This window comes from Perognathus longimembris, chromosome 8 (genome assembly GCF_023159225.1).
Source record: "Perognathus longimembris pacificus isolate PPM17 chromosome 8, ASM2315922v1, whole genome shotgun sequence".
Taxonomy (NCBI): Eukaryota; Metazoa; Chordata; class Mammalia; order Rodentia; family Heteromyidae; genus Perognathus; species Perognathus longimembris.
The window spans coordinates 17,868,006-17,891,447 of NC_063168.1; the positions used below are offsets into that span (position 1 = coordinate 17,868,006).

The window sequence follows — 23,442 nt, forward strand, 5'->3', positions numbered from 1 at the left end:
CAGAGAGAAACAGAAAGATCATACAGCCTCATATCAGTGGAGTAAGAATCAACTATGCTATGACAAAATACCTGATAAAAACAACTTAAAGGGAGAAAATCTTTACTTTTTTTCAACAGAAGTTTCAGTCCATCATGGTTGATAGCCGGTGGCAGAGCTGAGCTGCTCACATCATAGCACTGAGAGAGAGAGAGTGAGAGAAGGAGAGAGGAGGGGAGGAGAGGGAGAGGACAGGAGAAAGAGGAAGAAGAAGAGGAAGAGGAAGAGGAAGAGGAAGAAGAAGAAGAAGAAGAAGAAGAAGAAGAAGAAGAAGAAGAAGAAGAAGAAGAAGAAGAAGAAGAAGAAGAAGAAGAAGAAGAAGAAGACAACGACCTAGAGGAGGGAGGGGAAAGGGGAGGGGAAGGGGAAGGGGAAAGGAAAGAGAAAGGGAAAGGGGGCAGGGAGTGTGTGTGTGTGTGTGTGTGTGTGTGTGTGTGTGTGTGAGAGAGAGAGAGAGAGAGAGAGAGAGAGAGAGAGAGAAGCACATATGCATACAAGAGAGCGCTAAAGGTGTCTTCCTTCTTCCCCTTTCATTAAATCCTGGCTTCTCACATTCAGAGCAGAACTTTTTCTCTTTCCTTGATTTTCTCTGGAAAAATTCCTACAGACACACTCAAAAGTGTCCTTTATTAATATCCTAGGGTCTTCTCAGTCTAATCAAATGGGCAATCATCACAGTGATTTCTAACTGATATTGTGATCCAACCTTCTATCCAAATTCTCTTTCCTTACAAAAGTATTTTCAGTGAGGGAGGAGGTAACAAACAGTACGAGAAATGTATCCAATGCCTAACGTATGAAACTGTAACCTCTGTGTACATCACTTTGACAATAAATAAGAAAAAAATTATTTTCATAAGTTGTTCATTCACTATGCTCTAAGGAAGGAATTCCTTCATGAAGGAGGGTATAAACTCTTGCTCCCTGTAAAAAATATATACTTCTTGCTATTGGGTGGGGATTGTGATAGATGAGGGAGAATGGTGAGACTTTAAACAAGATTCATTGCATTGATATAGTTTGTTGAATGGCACAACTACTTAGAACTAAAGTTAAAAAAAGACACAAACTTTTACAACTCCACTTAAAGTAGTATATAATCAGCCATTTTCAGAGTTGTTGTGGCCATGTTTTAGATTCTTTCATATAAATTATTTGCATTTATTGTAATTACCGTGAAGCCAAGTCTTGCTCACACCAAATAAAATCAATAATTTGTCAATAAAACCATATTTTTGGTATGGTGTATAATCTTAGAAACCATAAATCCAGACAACATTTATATTGAAGTTTCAAATATGGAAGGATGTTTTATTGTCAGTAATCACACACTGGTATAATTCTTGCATTTTCCTAAATCATGAGTCAAAGGCTCAGGGGCACATGATTGTTTAGTGTGTGAAAAGTCCTGCAGAACAATAGGGAAATGAAAGAGGGAGGGAAGGAAAGAAGGAAAAAGGAGAGAGGAAAAGGAAAAGAAAAATAATTCCCTGTCAAAAACAAAATAAAAAGCAACCACTGAAAATGAAAAGGCAAGAGAAAGCAAGAAAGGGCTGGATTCCTGAGCACTCAGAGTTGAGTCCCCTATCTGAGGGCGGAGGCTCAAAGCTAAAGAGTTGATTAATATGTATCTACCTCTCATGGTCTCAAGTTTCCACCTCTAGTTAACTTGCTTTTGGTCCACTCTGTTTATTTGGAAGCATTTCTTTGTCTGGAATAAGAATATTAAAAAGTACAGTGACAGGAACCTGTAATGTCTTCATTTTTCACTCCTTAATCTTCCCTCCCTCCCTCCTTCCCTCTCTTCCTTTCTTCTTCCCTTCCTTCCTTCTTTCTTTTTTTCTATTTATTTTTACTTTATTTTTCAGTTGCAGGGATGGGAAGCAAGATCATTTGGTACATAATAGGATAGACAAATACACTTCTTTTCAGCTGCCTTTGTCCCATCTACCTATACTGACAATTTTGCATGGCCTAAGAATGGTCTTAAACACCCATATGGTTCCTGACAGAAGAAAGTGTCTCTATTCCTGAATAAAACCCCTTGGACAGTCTCAAATTACCATCCACTGGAGCGTTGCGTAAGTAGCTGAAATTTTAGACATGTGTCACCATGTTCAGAATGACCCATTTCTTCTAGCAAGCTTTATTGAAATCCAGTGGATGGAAAGATAGTCCTCTCTTTGGCTACATTCTTCTTCAAAATGCTACATGAATAAGATTAATCAGGAACAAATATTCATGATTTGATGTTCTTAAATTTTAAAAGCAGTGACTTGAGAGCATCAGCCTCACCAAACTGCCTTGAAGGATGCTTGGCTTAGCTTGTTGTTCCTCTGAATATTGAGTTCCTATCTTGGTCAGGTGCCTAATAAATATGTGCCCCTCCTACTCATATTGGAATTCTGTTTTGGTTAATTTATTAGCTTAAATTGGAGTTCACATATGTTGATGAGGACAACCAGTATAATATAGTTACTACACTTACTGGCTGAAGTCAATAGTCTGCACTCCACAGCCAGAGATATCACCTTATAGCCAGCATGACCCCAGCGAGCTACTTCACCATCAGTGAAATGGGGGAATCGCAGCACGTGTCTCTAAGTGCTATTAAGTGTACAAACTAATTACACTTAGTCCTTTCTCTAATACACCAAATGATTCCCAGAAGCTACTATTGCTCCACAAAACATTGCTAAATGTGAGATCAGAAAAGTATTTGTTTTCAGGAAGTTTCTTTTATTCTCAAAAGATGGTTATATTCTGTTTGTTTTTAATATAAAAGCAAAGTTACCTTCTGCTATTTAGTAAGGAATATGTTTCAGGAGGAAAATATAAGAGAGTTATTTTACTTGCAGGTAAGGAGAAAAATGATCAGGGGCATAACAACTTGTGGCTTTTAGTAACTAAATAGTCAGAAATACACAGGGAAGGACTCTATTGTGGCACAACACATGGAGGGCTGCCAGTGAAGGCGAGGTAGGGATGAGTGTTAGGGTGAAACAGGGGTTTAGGAGGAAAACACAACTGAAAATGGCTGATGAGAGAGCATAATATAGCCCTCTAACTATCTCAAGGGAAAAGAAACAAGGAATTGCAGATAAATTACAGACAAGAAAGAAATGCCATTTCCAATCTGGACATCTATATTGTAAGAAGTGGAGAAAAGAGAGGTAGATGAGCAGGTCAGTAAGGACTGGGATCCTCTAGAAGATTTAGGCAGTGACTAGCCTATTGACAATATAGATCTAGTTATGTTGGAGAGGCTGACTGGAAACTAGGGTGTCAGAATCTCTGTGTTCCAGAGGAGAATAAAATAACTAAAGAGTCCATGAGAATTTGCAGGTTGACAAAGCAAAGGGCACAGGTAGATTGACAGCAAACTGACCAAGTTAACGTTTTCCTGGGTACCTCAAAGTCAATTTGGGAACAATTTGGGATGGACCTCATCAGCTCTCTCAAATGAAGCTGAGAGTTCCATCATCTGTACAGGCCTTTGATTCTTGATGTTAGAGAAGTCAGTTGTTAGTTCCAATATCCCAGCCACAGTCAAGGCAGTGGTACCAAAAGGAGGGGATATATAGCAGATCACTGATGGAATCTGCAGTGGGACAGAGAGAAGTAAAGGGGTCAGGGCATACCATACATGTACTGCTGAACAAGTCCCTAAAGATACAAAAGACAAAACAATTAATGTGACAGATAAACCACAAAATGAAATGTAAGTTCTACAACTTAAATTTAATGCTTTGTGTGTTTCTGTATTTTGTATTATTTCTATCTAAAACTATAGTCTGCATGTTATCCTTTTTCACTCTACATCTAGTCACTATTTCAAGGTGTCTGGCAATGGTCTAGGACTGCACAGAAATGAGCTTTCACAAATAGTTCCTTTTAGGAGGGTCTTAAACAGAGGGTGCTCCGTTGGCCTAGATCCACACTGAGCATGCCTAAAACAGCAGAGAATTCAGAATAACTCTAGATGGACACATAATCTGAATATACTCTAAAGAAACTCTGAACATACGTTCTCAATGTCCCCATTTCCTAACTCTCGGTAGGACTCCAATCTGTGTCCTGTGTGACATATTCATCTATTCTAGATATTTCACATAAAGGGGATTGTAATATATGGCCATTTTTATTTGACTTTTACATAGTCAACTATTTTCAAAGTTGTCTTCATTTTAGTTGGGCTCTTCCTTCCCTTGCTTATTTATTATTTTGGCAACATTAGGATTTAGACTCAGAGACTCACTCTAGCTAGGCAGACACTCTGACACTTGAGATACTCAACCAGCCACACCCTTCATTCCTTCTTAATAACTACATAGCATTATTTAGTTTAGATATAGAATGTTTATATCTATTCATTTGGTGATGGGCAGTTGGATTGTTTTCATGCCTTGGCTGTTGTAAGACCACCATGAATGTGAGTGTGTACACACATATAGTTGTTTGAGTGCCTGTTTTTATTTCTTTCCTACAAAACCCATCATTTCTACTAGGAGTACACTAGTATACAATTATGCACTTATTGAGGTAACTCTCATTTAGCCACTGACTTTTATGGGTGGTTTGGGGGTTAGACTAACTCATCTTGACTGATCCATCATCAATTTTATTGGAATTGAACAGAAAAAATACCATCCTTTTATATAAACTTAGTAAATGTTACTTTATATCTGGTATTTGGAGAAATGACCCTTAATCAGGCAAAGAGGAAATAGACAAGTTAGAAGCCACTGGAGTAATTTAAGCTATGGCACTGCTGGTGTATTGGCGAGCTGTTCATATTGGATATTTTGAAGGAAAAAAAAAAACTATAGGGCCTGCAAGAGAATGCAAGAGATGACTCAGAGGGTGACTGGCAGAACTCGTAGGCTTGGTGACTCAACGATTGGGTGGCTCTGTTGTATTCACTAGGATGAGGACAACAGAGCAGGGAGTTTTGGAGAACCAGTAGGTTTGAGAAGCAGGGAGTAATGATTCTGTTTTATATATACAGAGTTTGAGTTACCTGTTAGACAACACATTAGACGTAATATACAAACACACACACACACACACACACACACACACACACACACACACACACACACTTGAACCAGAAAATTAGGATTCAGATTATAACGTGAGTCATGAGTTGATGGAAAGCTCTTACTTTCTCAGGAAGAAATAGATGCTAAGTAAGGTATGTGTGTAGAGAGAGAGAGAGGCTATGTATGATCTTACAGAATGCACAAGTCAGGGACTGAAATAACTGCAAGAAAGTAACTCTGGAAGGATGTCTAAAATAGACGGTCAAAATAAAAGAGGATAAGAAAGACAGAGAGGGAGAGAAAGAAAGAAAGGAAAGACAGAGAGAGGAAGGAAAGGAGAGAGGCAGGAAGGGAGGGAGACAAAGAGGGAGGCAGGAAAAGAAGAAATCAAGGGTGGAAGGGAGGCAGAAGAAGAAAAAAAATGGAAAAACAATGAGAGGAAGGTAGAAAGGATGAACAGAGGGAAAAAGGGAAACATTTCAAAGAATACATAGTAAATTACATGGCTTGAATATTACTAAAAGTCAAAAAACATGACATTTGGATTTGGCAAGATAGAGAGGTCACTGACTCTTTGAAAAGAGCAATTTCTTTGAAGCAGCATGGAAGAATAAAATAATGTTTATTTCTCTTTCTTCCCTAACCTCTTTCTTCCTTCTTTTTGTGGACCAGCTTTGTTATTTCTCGGAGGACAGTTAAGGTTAATTCTTTAGGTATCAGCATCTCAGATGTAATATGTATATTAGATGCAATCAAGGATAACATCCATCAGCTACTAGAAATGTAAATGTATACCTGGTCTGAAGAGGTGGCAAAACATATAACCCTTTGAAATATGGCATCCACCCTCAATAAACAGTTGAAATATAAGACATTAAAGAAAAATGAAGAGTGCACTAAAACTTCTTCTGAATGTGAATACAGCACATAGTAATGTCCCTAGAATCCTGTGAGTAAAAGAATCTGTGTACATATTACATTATTCATCTAGATGTTTAAAGATACTAATTATTTTAAAACTATTAAATTGCTTTCCATAGACAGTATATATTAGACTTATCATAAATGATCTGCTCAATGTTATAAAGCCATTACACATGTCTATAAAGTCATATTCAATATGTCAAACCATTATGATAGAGCTCAGAGACAATATTGATTGGAAATGATTGGAAATGTGTTAGCATTTTTAACTCATCGTGAGAGGATCCTGACCCACATGTTCCATGTATCATTTCCACGGGATTTCTGACTCTCTGGAAATTTCCTCGCTTAGCATATGTTAAGGCCTGCTAAATATCACACAGCCTGGCAGTATAAAGGTTGGCTTTCACATTCAATGTCATTCAGCTTGAGCTCTCATTTAGCAGCCGCCCTCCCATGAAGTGTTACAGGGAGCGATTGTCACTTATGTGCCATAAAATCGTGAACAGATAGGCAAATGAAAATGCCTCTTCAAAGAGTGACTTGAATAGAAAGAAAATTCTTGGAATTAACAAGGCTTCAAAATGCCAGTCATCCACAGGGATTTCATTCTTCCAATGTCTAAAAAGTCATATTTCACTGGAGTTTTCTCTATAGTCAGGTATGTATCGCCTGTCACTTAGTGTGATTTGCTGAGGTCAAATGTTGGCATGTCATCCACATGTAGGATGAAAAAGACCATGTCACTTATTTTGATGAGACAGACTAGTGTGGACATCCTCTAGACTTCAACCATCTCATTCTCACTCTGACGCTGAGCAGGCAACATGAAGAGGAAAGATACAGTTGGTGGGAGTGGAGGAAAATGAGGGGAGGCAGGATGTGAATAGCATGATTGCACACTAGCTCTGAACAGTGCATTTGTTATTGCTGACACATCTGCCCAGTAACTTGAGTAGTTTGTCTGTTGCATCAGTGGAAGAGATTTCTGAGCTCTCTCAAATGTATTCCTTAGGAAGATACTATGGAAGAAGTCTTTGACAAACATCTTAGACAAACTAGAAGTCACAAAATATTGGATCATTAGAGCAAAAGGAAGTTATTGATAACCTTTTCTACCTACCCATACAGTACTTTGTATTGCCACTGGCTTGCCCTGTCAAAGTAGGGACTTTACCACTTAAACCATGCTTCCAGCCCACCCTTTTGCTGATTAGAGATGGAGTCCTGTGGATCTTTCTATCAAGGATGGCTTGAATCATGATATTCAAAGTCTCTGCCTTGTTAGTAGCTGAGGTTATGAGTGTGAGAACCCAGTTCCTGGATTAGTGAGAGGGTCATAGATTTTTTTTAAAGGTTAAATAATTTTTTCATAAGCTAGCAAAGATAATACCTGACTTTAGGTAAGGAATCTGAGATTTTATACATTGATATGAATGTTTACTGTGCTATTACCACATATAAGGAGTAATATAAAGAACACTGGTAAAGGTCTTAAACTCTGTGTTCTTAAGTTTTCTCATGGAAAATGAAATAAAATGTCCATCATGTTTCAGTGGCATTGGAGGGGTTGAATGAGGTGTGAAGATAGTGATACATGGAGGATGGTCAGGATACATTACACTGAACTGATTTAAGTGAGAAAAGAATGAAATCCAGAGGTGTGGTTTCTGAGCTGACTCAGCTGTCCATGTACATATAAAGTTCAGACACATCTGTCTGTAGAACAGGTATTCTTCTATCTGATAGCTCTGGGAACATTCAGGGTAACTTTCATCTGTTTGATGTTAAGTTTTATGCCATCCAAAGGCAATCCCCACCTTCCTGGAGGCCTCATCAACAACAAAGGGATGTATAAGCAGACTTCAGATGAATACAGAAACACATGACTTAGATATTGGTGGCAGGGTTTTGGTTGTGCTTTGTAGTATCATGAACATTATTACGATAAGAAGCATTTAGCACTGACTTGGACATAAGAGAAATGGGTTTTCTGCAAGAGAGCTACCTTTAGTTCTTGGTTTTGCTAGTTTGATGTGGCTAGGATGGTAAATTTGGGCCACACCATGGCCCACATAATAGTCATGACTATGTCACCTGGCAAGCAAAGGAAGCTGTATCCAGTGGACATGGGCATGCCATTTTGACGTAAGTGTTCCAAAAGGCAGTCACTCATTAGTATCACAGCAGTAACTGCTGGTGGCTCTCTTGAATGAGTATTGAAGTGCATTCTGTAGCTGGAGAAACAGCTGTGATCAAGCAATAATGATCAAGTAGGGGCCCTCATGTGGATTGTGGCTGTGGGAGTGCACCATGTTTGTTAGCTGTTGTTTAGCCACTTTGATATGAGAGATGAATTAGTCTGACACTCTTGAGTTGGCCCTGCATGAATGTCACCCTGACCCGACATGAGACACTGTACACAGACATGCACCCACTTCCTTTGCACAAGGACAGTCATATAGTAAACAAAGGCATCTCTGCTAAGGAGAATGTGTAACTTCCAGGTATCGGATTTCCAGATGTGAAGAGAACACTGTGTGACAGGGCGCAGAACACACTCTTTAGTGACAAAGTTCTGTGAAAGAGCAGTCACAGATTGTCAGCTGGCTTCTATGAGTACTACATGGCCTGGAATTGTATCTACCAAACATAGCAGCTCCTGCTACTCAGGACTAAGCCACCTTCTCACCCTCTTGTGGTCCTGTGAGCACGCAAGGTTAACCATTAAGGTGGAAGTTAATATGACATTTTACACTAAACAAAGAAGTTTCTTCTCTTCATCTCTGACAAGTGCAAAAAAAAAAAAAAAAAAAGAAGACACGATATAGTTTCCAAGAAATAAAAAAGGAAGATTCATCTAATGTGTTCTAAAGGCTTCTGTCCTTCTAAAATTCATATGTTAAATTTAGCTCCCCATATAGATAATGGAATAGTACATTGACATGGTGCCTTTGGGAGGAGTTTATGTCATGAACAATAGGACTATTTAGATCCTCTTTTAAGCCAGGAACCAGTGGCTCAGACTTGTAATTCCAACTACTTAAGAGACTGAGATATGAAAGATCATAGTTTGAGTACAACCCAGGCCCCCAAAAAATAAATGTATGAGAATGACTATATCTCCAATATAACTTTTAAAAATTAGCTTTGGGGGGCTGGGAATATGGCCTAGTGGCAAGAGTGCTTGCCTCGTATACATGAGGCCCTGGGTTCAATTCCCCAGCACCACATATATAGAAAATGGCCAGAAGTGGCACTGTGGCTCAAGTGGCAGAGTGCTAGCCTTGAGCAAGAAGAAGCCAGGGACAGCGCTCAGGCCCTGAGTTCAAGCCCCAGAACTGGCAAAAAAAAAAAAAAATTAGCTTTGGAGACATTGGCACAAGGTATAGAGCATCAGCCTAGCAAGCAAACCAAGTGAGAGCACAAAGAAACAAATTTATACACAAGTACTGCCAAAAGTAAATAAATAATTGAATTTAAAATGCTCTTTCTAAGCTGAAGAATTTGTGGTATTTTGTTATTAGAGTAGTAAGGACAGACACACATCATACCTTTCAAACAAAGCTGCTTGTCTAAGCTAGAGCTTTAATCTGAAGCCTCACTAACTTTACAGTCGCCCTTCAGGATAATACCAGAAGCAAAAGCTAGTTACTGTGAGTTTATTTTCCACTGTAGCCCGTAGGTATGAAACAGCAGTTACCCAAGGTTTTAAAATGTATTCTGTGGGCCCTCGAGTCAGTCATCGATACTAATTAAAATGTTTTTGTTAACTGGCCAGAGACCCCTCAGTTTACTCTCTTTAATGATAAACCTCCAGGAATAGCCACAGAACGAACTTTATGACATGTTCCACCTATTCTCAGATATGTGAATTGATCTCCAGCTTCCACCACTCAAACCACAATCTTGCTCACCTTAGTTGATTTATTACTCCCTATCCTAAGACAACTCTTAACTATGCTTGACTTCTTAGCAAGCTTTGGGTATTAGGTGACAGTTCTGGGAGCTTCAAGGGAGAAGAGTTGAAACTACTAGAAGACAAAAGTAACCTAGAGTATGGGTTCACATGCTAACAGTTTGCTTAGGTCAGTGCCAGTGCATGGTAGACACAGAAATGTCTACTTTGGCTCAGAAAAATACACTGTGCTATGGAAATTCTGTAACTCACTTGATTTAAAAAAAAAAAGAAAACGAAAGGGAAACAAGCAGATCATTATTAAAAGAAGATATGCCCCAAGATTTATGATCAAAACTGATTATTTTTGCCTTCCATTCTTTACCCTATAATGAAATATAGCCACAAGTTTAATTCATATAAGCAAAATAATTTAAGTTCAAGAAATGGCAACAAGAGTTTGTTGTTTTTTATTTCTCCTTTATCCCTGTTTTTGATTTCTGTACTTTTTTTATATGTAAGTTTATCTGCTTGGGAGAGGGCAAGGAGGGAGCACAGAAATGGAAGGACAAAGGGTACACAAATGCAGCAGTGGTACACATTAGATATTATGTTGAAAATGAACTATAAATCTCCTAGGGGGGTCAGGAGGGAAAAACCAGGAGAAAATGAGGGAAGAGGTGACATTGTGCAAAAAGAAATGTACTGTGCTTGACTTATGTAACTGAAACCCCTCTCTATATCACCTATACAAAAACAATAGGATATATGTGTGTGGGTGAATAAAATAAAACAAAGTAAAAATAAAAAGCCATGGTGTTGATTTTCTATTCCTGAAGATCCTCTTTTCAGAGACAATAGTGGCCATATAAAGGTCACTGCCTCACCCAATGGTTACTGAATTAGGAGTTCCTGCAAATACATGGTGTCCTATAGACCCCAGCAGGCTGTAATTCATCCTCACAAGCCAGAGAAAGGACTTATACTGCTCAGAGTTCAAAGCCAAGTCCTTGCTTATCGCTTCAGTCAAACAATTTCATTTCTATCAGTTGGTGGTTGTACTTCAGATTTTATGGATCCAATGGGTCTAGTGAAATTTTATTACCCTGCAATACAACAAGAAGAATAAAAGCACTGGGAAAAAAATCAATATAATGTTTAAGGTCTTTGTTACCTTTATAACCTCCAGTGTTCTTTTACATATAAACTAATAAATCAACCTTTTAACAGAAGATACATTCCTCAGGGCTGGCTCAATACTTGCTGCTAAGTCTGGTCATAAAAACTATCAAGAAATGGCTAATGGTTTTGCTACCTGAACAAGCACAGTTAAAGCAGAATCAATTGCAGGATGAGAATATTGCTTGCTTGTAGGTATTTTCTCCTAGTTTGTGCATGGCAATCAGTTGGTAGCAAAATGAAGGTAGTGACTAAAATAATTAGAGGCTTTCTAAACTATATTGTATTTCCCTGAAATTGCAAATACATGTAAATTAGGTTTCAGACATTGTATTCCTTACTATGGGCTACTTCTCAATTGCACAAAACATTCTCACAGTAACATTACAGTTGAGTCAGCAGAGTGAGAGACAATCTTTCCTCAACTTTGAACAGAATGGCTTTTTCTTATGTCACCATCTTGGAAATATGACCCCCGCTGATTCTTCTCTAGTGTATTTTTAAATGTAGCTATGAAGATGCGAAGTATTAGAATAAAACCAAAATTAATTCCCCCACTTATTCTAAGTGATAAATATGTCTTTTCTTGCAAACCTCTTTGGCCTGGAATCCTCTGAGGATTAGTAATCTAAACTCAAAACCTTTAAACTATGAATCAGCATCATATGGCCAATTTGAATATCCTCTGTTAAATTAAGTTTAAAAGAAACAGGTTTGGGAAAGCAGCTCACCTACTTATTATGAACAGAACTTTATAGACCATCATATAACATAGTAAGTACCTTTCAGCAGCTTAGATGAATGGATATGGATTCTATTCCAACCAAATGCCTAGCAAAAATACAAGGCTTTCTCTGCAAAGAGAAAATATCATCTTGTGGAAAGGACAACTCTTTCTAAATCTTTTCCGTTTAAGTGGCTAAAAGAGGCCACAAAACTCCAAATATCCAAAGCAAAGAAGCACAGAAAGCCAGAGTTTGCCCAACTACACAATTAACAAAGTAGCTAATTGTGGTGGAAAACCACTATTAAGCTTGTTTCAGCAAGTTCCCAAATCACTATCATTTTTAGAAGTACTACCTTTTACACAGAGGCAGCGCATCAAAAGTAACATCAGAAAAATTCCCTTTAGACACTGAAATAGATAGAAAAAGCACAATTAATATATGGCAATCTTTCTTTGCCTTCTTTATGTGCATTATCAACCCATAGCATGGTCACATGGTGAGCCTCAGACTTTTAACTTCAAAATGTTATCATCCTTCCAGATGATCACAATAGCTCAATAGATATGTACATCTGATCACATAAAGTGAGACTAAGTGAAATGAACTCCAAGTAATGGAAACAAGCAGGTTCTCAATGTTGTTATTTCTAATGCACAATGTAAAATTATTTCTTTTGTCTATCTTCCCTATGGCTTAGCCCCTGTTGCCACAGTATCCGATTTTGGTACCCTTGGTGTTTTTTGGTGGGTTTTTTTTTTTAAGTTTCTCCCTTTTTATTTTTTATTAATTAATGTATTGTTAACGTGATGTACACAGGGTTATAATTTCATAAGGCATAAGGCAGTGAGTACATTTCTTATCCAACTTGTTACCACCTCCTTCATTTTTCTCCCATCTTCCCCCTTCCCAATCCCCCACCACCACTTGTACAGTTAGTTTACAGCATTTAGTTTTGTAAGTATTGCTGTTGCATTGGTTCACCTGTTATCCTTTGTCTCTCCATTTTGATGTTCTCCTTCCCTTCAATATACTTTTCCCTCTCCCCACTCACTTCCTTCCCCCACCCCAAGTTGTACAATTGGTTTTCACCAATTGGCTTTGTATAGCTATTGCAACAGTTGGTCTTTTTATCCTTTGTCTCTCAATTTTGGTATTCTCTTTCCCTTCCCTGTTGCAATACATGTATATACAGTATCCAGGGTACCAAGATCAGTTACAGTAATAGCAGGGGTAAAACCACAGGAAGGAATATGAGAGAAAAATAGGTCCAGTTTCACATGGCATGTTGAAAATAACTACAACAGTGATATACCGCTTGTTTCCAAAACTTGGAGTTCATTTTGCTTAGCATATGTTTTTTGTTGTTGTTGTTGTTTTGCCAGTCCCAGGGCTTGAATTCTGGCCTGAGTACTGTCCCTGGCTTATTTTTGCTCAAGGCTAGCACTCAACCATTTGAGCCACAGTGCCACTTCTGGCTTTTTCTGTTTATGTGGTACTGAGCAATCGAATCCAGGGCTTCATGCATGCTAGGCAAGCACTCTACTGCTAAGCCATATTCTCAGCTCACACTTAGCATTATCTTATGTGTTCATATGGACATAGCTATTGAGCTATTGTGATCATCTGCTATGACTATCCTAGAGATGTATTAATTATTCCCTATGAAGGAAACCATAGAGTCCATGTTTCTTGGGTTCTTGCTCACTTCACTTAGTATGATTTTTTCCAAGTCCTTTCATTTCTTTACAAATGGGGCAGTATCATTCTTTCTGATAGAGGCATAGACTTCCATTTTGTATATGTACCACTTTTTCTTGATCCACTCATCTACTGAGGGACATCTGGGTTGGTTCCATATTTTAGCAATGACAAATTGTGCTGTGATGAACATAGTGTGCTGGTGATCTTGTAATCTTTTGGGTAGATGCCCAAAAGTGGGACTGCTGGGTCATAGGAGAGCTCTACGTTTAGCCTTCTAAGGAACCTCCACACTGCTTTACAGAGTGGTTGAACAAGTTTACATTCCCACCAACAACGTAGTAGGATTCCCTTTTATTGTATATAAATGAGTCTGAGTCCTGGAAGGGAAAGGGAACATAAAAATGGTGAGACAAAGGGTAAAAGGTGAACCAATGAAACAGCAATACTTACAAGCCAATGTGTTGTAAACTAAGTGTAGAACTCATGGGGGGAGGTTGGGATGGAGGAAAGTTGGAAGAAAAATGAAGGAGGATGTAACAAGTTTAAAAAGAAATCTACTCACTACATTACATATATAACTGTAACCCCTCTGTACATCACCTTGAAAATAATAAAAAGGAACAAATTAATTAAAAATTGCCATTTGTAGTCTAAGTTTCTCAGTATCCCATTTTTAAAAATTAATTTTTGTTAGAAGCACTAGAGTTATAGGAGGAGAAACATGCTTTTCAGTATTTTTTATGCAGTTTGGTGGAGTTGCCAGTGGTATCAATTAGTACACCATTGCTAATTGGGAGAGATGTACCACTGGCCAGATCTTTGGACTTTCACCAGCATCCTGATAGGGCCAATTATCTGCCTCAGTTAACATGGTGACCATGCTGATTACATTTATGAATGCAAGTATCCTCCACAGAAGGCTAGCTTATTAAAGAATGGAAACACCATTGAACCAATCTTCAGCATCCAAAAATGAATGGACCAATGTTATGAAAAGAAAGGAAAACAAAAGGGATTAGGGCAAAGTGTATTTAATTGCACTTGCACTGAAAACAATTACCTTCATCTCAATGGTTTCAACCAAATTCATTTTACATTGTTCTAGGTCTGGAAGGCACATGCCTCTGGTCTAAATGTAAGAAGGTGGCATCCTTTCCTGATTTCTTCTCTGAAAAGAATCTGATCCTTGGCATTTCCAGCTTTCAGAGGCATTCCTTGTTCATATTCCTTCAACTTCAAACTCAGCAAAAGCCAGAGTTAGTTGTTACGTGGCTTGTTTTCACTTCCTTTTCTGCCCCCTCACCTTCAGGCCCTGTGGATATACCAAGCCTGTCTAGATAATACAGGATGATCTCCCCTTCACCAAGTTTTTAATGGACTCAAGTCTGCAAAGTCCCTTCATTCACATAAGGTTTCTGTGACAGACTCCAGGGATTTGAACTCAGACATCTTTGAGTGGGAGTGGAGAAGGCCTTACTCTGCCAAACACAAACGGTTACAAAAGGGTAAGAGAGAAGTGGCAGAGAAAATGTGCATAGGAAAAAAAAAGGGAAAGAATAATTTCTGTCGAGAAAATACTTCACATTTTGGTAAAAGGGAAAGGATCTTGACCTTGAAATTTGTCAAAAGAGTGACAGAGTTCAACCAGGTAGTTTATGCCTTTAATCCTCTAGCAAGAACAAGGCCCGGAGATCAAATCCCTCTATCACAAAAAGAAAAGCAAAGTGGCATAGAATGGAGAGGTAACATAAAATCAAGTTATAGGAATAATTTTTGAAATTATAAATTTTGAAAAATCATACCAATAAGTTCTGAGAAGAGAAGTCTGGTACAAACACTACTGTTTCCAAGGATCTGAAGGCCCATATAATCTCTCTAACCTTTCCATTTAGGAAGATATTACCATTAATGGACATTAGAAAAAAGGTAAGGGCATTAACCACAGGAGGTAAATATAAAGTCGTTTGGGACAGTAAGGTGAATTCTAACATTTGAACTGCTTACATTTCTGAATTGTTTTCATATGTTATTATAATTGAACTTTGCAACAAATAGGAGATAAGCTAGGTACTGAGATGAGATAGTGTTTCTGGCAGGAATAAAAATTGAATGGAAATTTCAAGTTGCTTTGGTTGCTTCCCAAACAGGGAAAAACAAAGTTAACAAAACTAACAAGAGTCACTGAGACTCTTGGCAATTGTAACAGCAGGAAGGGTAACACTTATTATACTTAGTCCTAGAGAGGCAAGGAGAAGAATTAATCTACAGGGACCAATAAGGAAACTATGGGCAAACAACTAACTGTGAGCATGGAAGGATACAACCAGAATATGTAGCTCAGAACAGACTCTCTCTCTCTCTCTCTCTCTCTCTCTCTCTCTCTCTCTCTCTCTCTCTCTCTCTCTGTCTCTCCTTCCCTCCCTCCTATCCTTTTCCCCCCATTCCCCCTCCCCTGCAGGTACCCTCCTCTACCTCATACTGGTACCTTGCAATGGAATAATAAGTCAACAGAATATTGGCAGGCAAGAAGACAAGAAATATCCTTTCTATATAGGGTCAGCCTCCTAGAGCCTACAGTAAGATAAATAGGGGTAAAGAATAAATGGGTTAAAGTAGAATAATGAAAAGCACAGAACTATTGTATTTATTTTATAAAATGGTATATCAGGATTTAGCAATGCTGCATCATTATATCAAAGTGTTTCAGGGCCCAAACTCAAAGCTAGGCCTTGGACACATCATCAATTGCTAAGCATTTCCCAGGTCTTTGAGCTCCCAGTCTCTCAAAATGTTTCTGTCCTTAGAAGTTATTGAGGAGGATTTGGAGATGTTGTAATGGAGGTCTGAGTGAGGTTTTGGAAATTTTCTGCAAAGAATCTGATTCTGTGATCCCTCATCCCTCATAGACCTACCTGATCTTTCTACTTCTTTAAAAATAACAACAACATCAACAAACCCAAAAGGAATCAAACCATGTACTTAACAGCTAATAAGACCAGTCCAACATTTGCCTCTAGGGGCAAGATAAGACATTGCATTATTCCTGTTTTTGTAAGAGCCTTTATCAGTCTACCCTTTCAACTTTACAGGTGGCAAGGGTGATACTCTGAGGTATAGCTTGCAAGGACTTGACACTTCCAACATATCCTTTAGAGTTCAAGAAAATTAGTTTGACAGATTGTCTTTCATTGTTAATGCTTAGTGCTAATGAATTTTGCATTCATTATTCAATCTCTGGAAGTTGGCTATTATTACAAAAGAGCCTTTTCTGTCTCTTTTGACTAAAATTTCAAATAAAGAAATAATTTATACCAAATAAAATATGTCTCTTAAAAATTGCATGAGAATATTCTCTTCTCCCCTCTTGAAGTCCATTTTTCCCTTCAGCTTTCAATATATAATTTTAGGTATGTTGTCTTCAAACATAAATGCTGCCTTAAGGTATCATAAGATCATTTTCATAATAGGATAAATTTCTAAGTAAGAGGAAAATAACTTGTGAGACAAAAATGCAAATCGTAGAATAGAAATGTAAATTAACTGAATAGGGCAGAGAACTATTTCAAATAAGGTTTTCCGTAGCTTTTGTGCATAAGACAGATGAAAGAAGAGTTGCCTGGAATGAGAGGAAGGTGGTTGGCATAGAGAGACAACCAGTCAGTCTACTATCCTCTTTGCCAAGGAGGGAAACAATTATGCCTGGTTTTACATCCAGCCATTAGCTGATATCTACATAGCAGTATAATTATAAATAGGAACTGTAGATATCCTTTTGTCTTGGAAAACTGATGAGTGAAAAGTAACATCATTTTTCAGTTCCTGTCAGAATTCTAGCCTGTAGGCACCATCCTAAGACCCCTGCTCGGGTACGTGGTGATGAATGTCTGCTGTACCCATTGGCTCACAGGAAAGGGCAGGTGATTGCTGTGGGAGCAGAATTGTATCTCAGGCCACAGGGTATCCCTGGGGAACTCCAGAAATGTTTGCAGGTACATTGAGGGAGTTGTAATCCTCACCAAGCAGGCAAATGTCAGCAGCTATGTTTCAATTATTCCTGTTACTCTGGCTTTTCTGCTGTCTCTCTTTAGAGTCAAAGGACCACAAAACACATTCACATTAAATGAAAAAGGAACATCTCCCCCTTTCTTCCTAGGTCCCTCTCAGAACACTAGAAATTTATAGCACAAAACTGCTTGGTGGTTCTAATCAATTCTAATTTCTAAAATATAGCACATTATAGTATATGAAGGGAAGGAGGATTATGAATCCCAGTGAGGCGTAAGTAGCAGAGCTGAGGAGGGGGCTGTTATCAGGAGGATGTGAACTTGGTGCTATAAATATTTGATATTTAATACTGCCTCATGGTTAGCAAATTCTGTTAGAGTAAAAAAATCTCTCAAATGATCATCAGAAAATATTTGTACAACATTTGGTTTGGATTGAAATGATGTCCAAGAAATGATGACCAATATATGTTTGAAGCAGTCTTCAAGAGAAACAACTGGATATCACTTTTGTTTTCCATTCTGTTTGAAGAGAAGAAAATTTTTGTTTTTCTGGAAACTATATAAAGAATTGCTCCCAACCAACTATGAAATGGTAGATCTTAGGTTAAATATATCAAAAGTGTTCAGTCCCTTTGCTGCCTCATAAATCATGCGTGTTCCCTGAATAACAATGATAGTGAGTTCATAAAATCTATACTTTGAAACTTAGCTGTTTAAAAACCAGTGTTTACTTCGCACCATTGTGTGAGCACCACTCTCCTTGAGTCCTAAACACTCCTGACTCAATTTATGGGACCAGTATTCACAATGCAGTTGACCCAAAGTTGTTCTCTTTGTTCCACCTATATTGAACTTTGTATTCAATGAACCCAGAAAGGTTCACAGTTTGTTAGTCTAAGTACATTCTTTGAAGAATTCAGATTATTTTGTAGCAGAAAATTCTGAGAAGCCATCAAGCAAGGTCAAGAGCTTCACAAAATGTTTATTGGTCAGCCATATCTGTGCCTTAGAGGATGTCAGAAGATAAGAGTGGATTTCCAGCATTGTAAGGCTGAATTTATTGCTTTATTTGGGGGGTGGGGTGGGAGGGGAATGCTGGTGCTAGGGCTTGAACTCAGGACCTGGGTGGTGCCCCTGAATTTCTTTTGCTCAAGACAAGCACTCTACCACGAGCCACACCACTTGCAGCTTTTTATGTGGGTGTGATTAATTAGATAAGAGTGCCACAAACGTTTCTACCCAGGCTGGCGTTGAACCTTGATCCTCATATGTCAACTCCTGAGTAGCTGGAATTGTAGGCATGAGACACCAGGCCTGGCCATTGCCTTTTAATCACCAGGATAAAGGCAAGCTCCATCCTTTTCTGGTCCAGTCATATACTAGTAAGTGAATACCGCACTACTGCATAAAGTCTTAGATGAATATATTAAGTGAAATACAAAATTAAGGGAAATTTTAACTACCTGAATCAAATGTTAATGAATAAGCATTGAGCTATTCATTGAAGTTGACCTAATAACAAGTGGCATATTTTAACAGCCTTATACATACCAAGCAATATACTAAATATCATTCCCATCAGCACTCATGAAATTCCAAAGGAACAGTTATGTTATTATGTTTTCCATTTTACAGATGAAGAAGTCAAAGCTAAGTTCATACAAGTATGTGCAGTTATGATCTGGAAGCAAGCACAAGATGCCAAGATCCATACTTCTCTACCCAAAATCCAGTTCTTAAGTCGGTGTAATCTCACTTCCCAAGCTGGCCTAGAAAAGTACTGTGCAAGTCTAAATTTGCTTCTAGTTCATACCTTTGTGGGGGCTTTTCTTGCTGATACTGAGATGGTAAACAGTGATGGAACTCGGCCATATATAGAAGAATGAGGGTGTTGAGAGGCAAAATGAGAGGGTCAAGAATCTTGGTTGCTGATTCATGAGGACAGTGGCACTCAGGGGGTCAAATTGATCTCTGTGTCTCCTCTGTCTGGAACTGTGCAAACACCACGTGCTTATGTTTTTTTAGAGTTCTACAAATCATCTGTATTGGAGGTCCAATGAAAGAAATGGCTTCAGAGAGACACTGCGTATGTGGGGGATGTGGGGGATGGGGGGTGGGAGTGGGAGACGGTTGGTAACTTTGCTTTCATTTCAGAATTGGGGAATATTTGCCATGCAGAATGTGCAAGTCCCATGAAGAAGTGACTTACCAAGGTAACCACAGGTTGGACTCAAAGTTCAATAGATCTGAGATATTTTATGATATCAACACAAGCATCAGTGGCAGCTTATATCACACATCACTTGCAGAAAAAAAATAAAATATCGTTCCTCAGTGCTGTGAATGGAGGAGGGTGATCTTCTTGGAAAAGATAGCACTTGGTAAGAATCCCCCCCCCCCAAAATCAGGAAGGATATGAAGACCAAATATGATCACAAAGCCTGAGGATATCTCAAACCAAACAGATTTTATAATTGTATTTATTTATTATTATCCTTAACTGTTTGTACAAAGTTGTCTCAATACAACATGTCATTTTGTGGGTGCAATCCATCTTGATCAGTATCACTCCTTTTGTCTTTCGTATTTGTCTTACCGAAAAAGAGGGCAACTTCACTCATAACATTTTAATCCCACAGAGATATAACCTCAGAACTTATGAAAGAAAACAAAACAAAACTCTTACTACCATCAGAAAAACTTCACTAGGAATGACAAGCCGTGCCTAGTGATACGCACATCTGTAATCTCAGCGATTTAGAAAGCGGAGGCAGGATGATCCTTAGTTCATAGTCAGACACAGCAAAGTGAAATGAAACCTTATCTCAAAAACAAAACAAGGACCAGAAGGGCTGAAGGTTCAGTTCACATCCAGTCATAAAGCATCTGCATAGAATGCATGAGGTCCCAGGTTCAAGCCCTAGTACTGAAAATATATGAAATTATAGCTTTTAGTGTGCATATCATAGGACTAAACATAGCTTTCAACTTACTTTCTGTAATTCAAAAGAAGGGTAGGCAAACTATTTTTGTACAGAACCAGACAACAAACATGATCATCTTTGTGGTGAGTATAGTCTCTGTTGCCACAGAGAAAAGGAAAAAAAAAGAGAGTATGTATAAATCTTACTCATAAAAACATGCAAAATTGCTGGGTGCTGATGACTCATGCCTATAATCCTAGCTGCTTAGGGGGCTGAGATCTGAGGTTCTTGGTTTGAAACTAGTGGGGGTGGGGGTGGGGGAAAGGGGTGATGGAGCATGTGTGACTCTAATTCCAATTAACTTTCAAAAATGCTCGAAGTGGAGACGTGGTTCAAATGATAGCTAGCCTTGAGCAAAAATGTTCAGTGACAGGGCTCAGACCCTGAGTTCAAATCCCAGGATCAGAACAAAAGAAACAATGACAAAAGAACATGTGTAAGGCTATTGCTTGTTTATCCTTCTCTCGATTTCATAAAACAAGTAGCATCAGCTGAGGACTGGTAGCCAAGCTTGTAATTCTAGTTTCATTGGAAAATGACATTGTTGCAATCTGTTCAAGGCCAGCCCCAGCAGGAAAAAAAAAAAACAACAACAAAAAACAAAACAAAAAAAGTGCTTTCGGGCTGGGGATATAGCCTAGTGGCAAGAGTGCCTGCCTCGTATACACGAGGCCCTAGGTTCGATTCCCCAGCACCACATATACAGAAAACGGCCAGAAGCGGCGCTGTGGCTCAAGTGGCAGAGTGCTAGCCTTGAGCGGGAAGAAGCCAGGGACAGTGCTCAGGCCCTGAGTCCAAGGCCCGGGACTGGCCAAAAAAAAAAAAAAAAAAAAAAAGTGCTTTCCTTCCTTCCTTCCTTCCTTCCTTCCTTCCTTCCTTCCTTCCTTCCTTCCTTCCTTCCTTCTTTCCTTCCTTCCTTCCTTCCTTCCTTTCTTTCTTTCTTTCTTCCTTTCTTTCTCTTTCTTTCATAAGACCCTTTCTCAACAGAAAGCTAAATGCCATACCAGGCACCTGTGAAGCTTTGAAAAGATTGAGTTCAAGTGAAGAAGTAGACGTAATTATTAGGCAGAGATTATGAACTCAGAATGCACATTAGAAACAACTAAGTCACTCCTTTTTTGGTGGGGAAGCAGGTCATGATATTCTTTTTTTCTAAGCCCCACAAATGATTCTAATATGCTACTATGTTAAGAATGGTTATTGTAGAGGATTAGATAGGAGAACTTCACATTGTTTGGGAAATTATAGTTAGAGCCACAGTTTTCTGGCTCTTTTTCTAGAAGATACTCATTATTCATATCAGAATTCCTTTAAAATGCTCTGATGATTTAGAATTTATGGAGTGGCAAACAAAGAATGATGATTTTTAAAGACAAAGGGGGCTGAATAAATTATACAGTATGTTTCGACAAGCTCTTCGAATGTCTGCCTGAAATAAATCCTGAAATCTAAGCATCTTGTAGAGATTTTGAATTTTGGGCTTACACAAAATTATTGCTGCTTGCTCTGGGTCACATGTAAGGCAGAACCCAACACCTGAGTACCTCTGGTAAATGTTAATGTATTCTGTCAACAACAGATTACCTTACATGGCTAAATTACTCAATGCCATTATCTGTCTTAGCCATCTGTAAACCTAATCCCCTCTGTATTCTAAAATCCTTAGTGCCTGCTACACTATTTTTATTTTACATTCCTGCATAAATCTGTTAAACTCAATATGTTACCACAAATTCTGAAAAATCAAAGGCAATCTGCTGGTTTATAAAACACCGATTACTGAAAATCGAAGAGCATAATATGTTAGCAATTCAAGCAGCCAGTAAACAATCTTTACAGGAATAAGGTTGAGTCGCAGGCTAACTGAACCCCTACACTAAGGCTCTGTAAAATCAGATACGTTCTTTCAATAAACAGTGCAGACTTTGAACCCATTCATGTATTTCATATCTAATAAAAATCTGAACAGTTGGCCTGATTGGATTTTAAGTGATGCAAATTTGAAAATCAAATAGGCAAACTCCCTTTAGACATTATCTATTTAGACCATAATTGTAAAGAACTACAAATTACATTTACCACACTATTGAATTCCTCCAAGTTTCAATATGAAATTTACAGAAAGGGACAAATATTTGCAGGTGCTGTTTTCTGTTCCTAATGAATACTATTTTTCCTTGCAAGGAGGTCTTCTGGTGTTGCTACATTTTCCTTAGAATAAGAAATAAATCATGTTTTGTTTCACAAAATCATTATTGATCTTAAGCAATCATGATAATAGTTATATATAAGGCCAAGTTATATATTAGCTGAGATTAAAGTTTTCTTTGTGCTGTAATTCAACCTCCTACAACTATAATTAGTGCTTCTAAACATATCCAGCTTATTGTAGTCAAGTAACCATGAAAAATAAATATGGCAAAGAATTGTTAAGTCAGCTCTTTGAAGCCCCATGCCTCACCAATTAGTCAACTAAAGGATGGGTCTTCTGATTCTAAGAATCCCATTATCCTTTAGTCTGAACAAATCTGAATACTAGTGCCTAACATATCCCATGCAAGGAGGGTCATAATATACTTGAGACTCTCAATTAAAAAACAGCAACCATTATCCTACTGAAACTTGACATACAAAGCAAATATTTTATAATGATGTATTGTGTTTCTTTCAAGCACATATGCATTTAAAAGTTTACAATATATCTTTCTTGTTCAGATAAGGGTCTTCAATTTCTATGGCTCATATTATCAGCAACTTGGTAGAGATTAGATTTACAGGATGAATTAAATATGCAGAACAGCCACCCAGTAACTTTCTGGAATAGACAGAGGGATTGTTTTTACTTGACTACATTTTCTTCTTTCTACTAAGTAGTTGCCAGTGTTTAGCTTGCAATTCCTTCTTTTTTCTTTTTTACTTTCTTTTTACTTTTTTTTATTT

At 38.2% G+C, this 23,442-nt stretch overlaps 1 protein-coding gene across 1 annotated transcript in view; it reads right to left on the reverse strand.

The window, feature by feature from the left end:
- Ctnna2 (catenin alpha 2) overlaps positions 1–23,442 on the reverse strand; it is a 1,054,352-nt gene that overhangs the window by 636,138 nt on the left and 394,772 nt on the right. The window contains exon 8 of the mRNA XM_048352594.1: positions 11,022–11,037. Within this exon, the coding sequence (XP_048208551.1) occupies positions 11,022–11,037 (16 nt within the window). The remainder of the gene's footprint in view (positions 1–11,021; positions 11,038–23,442) is intronic.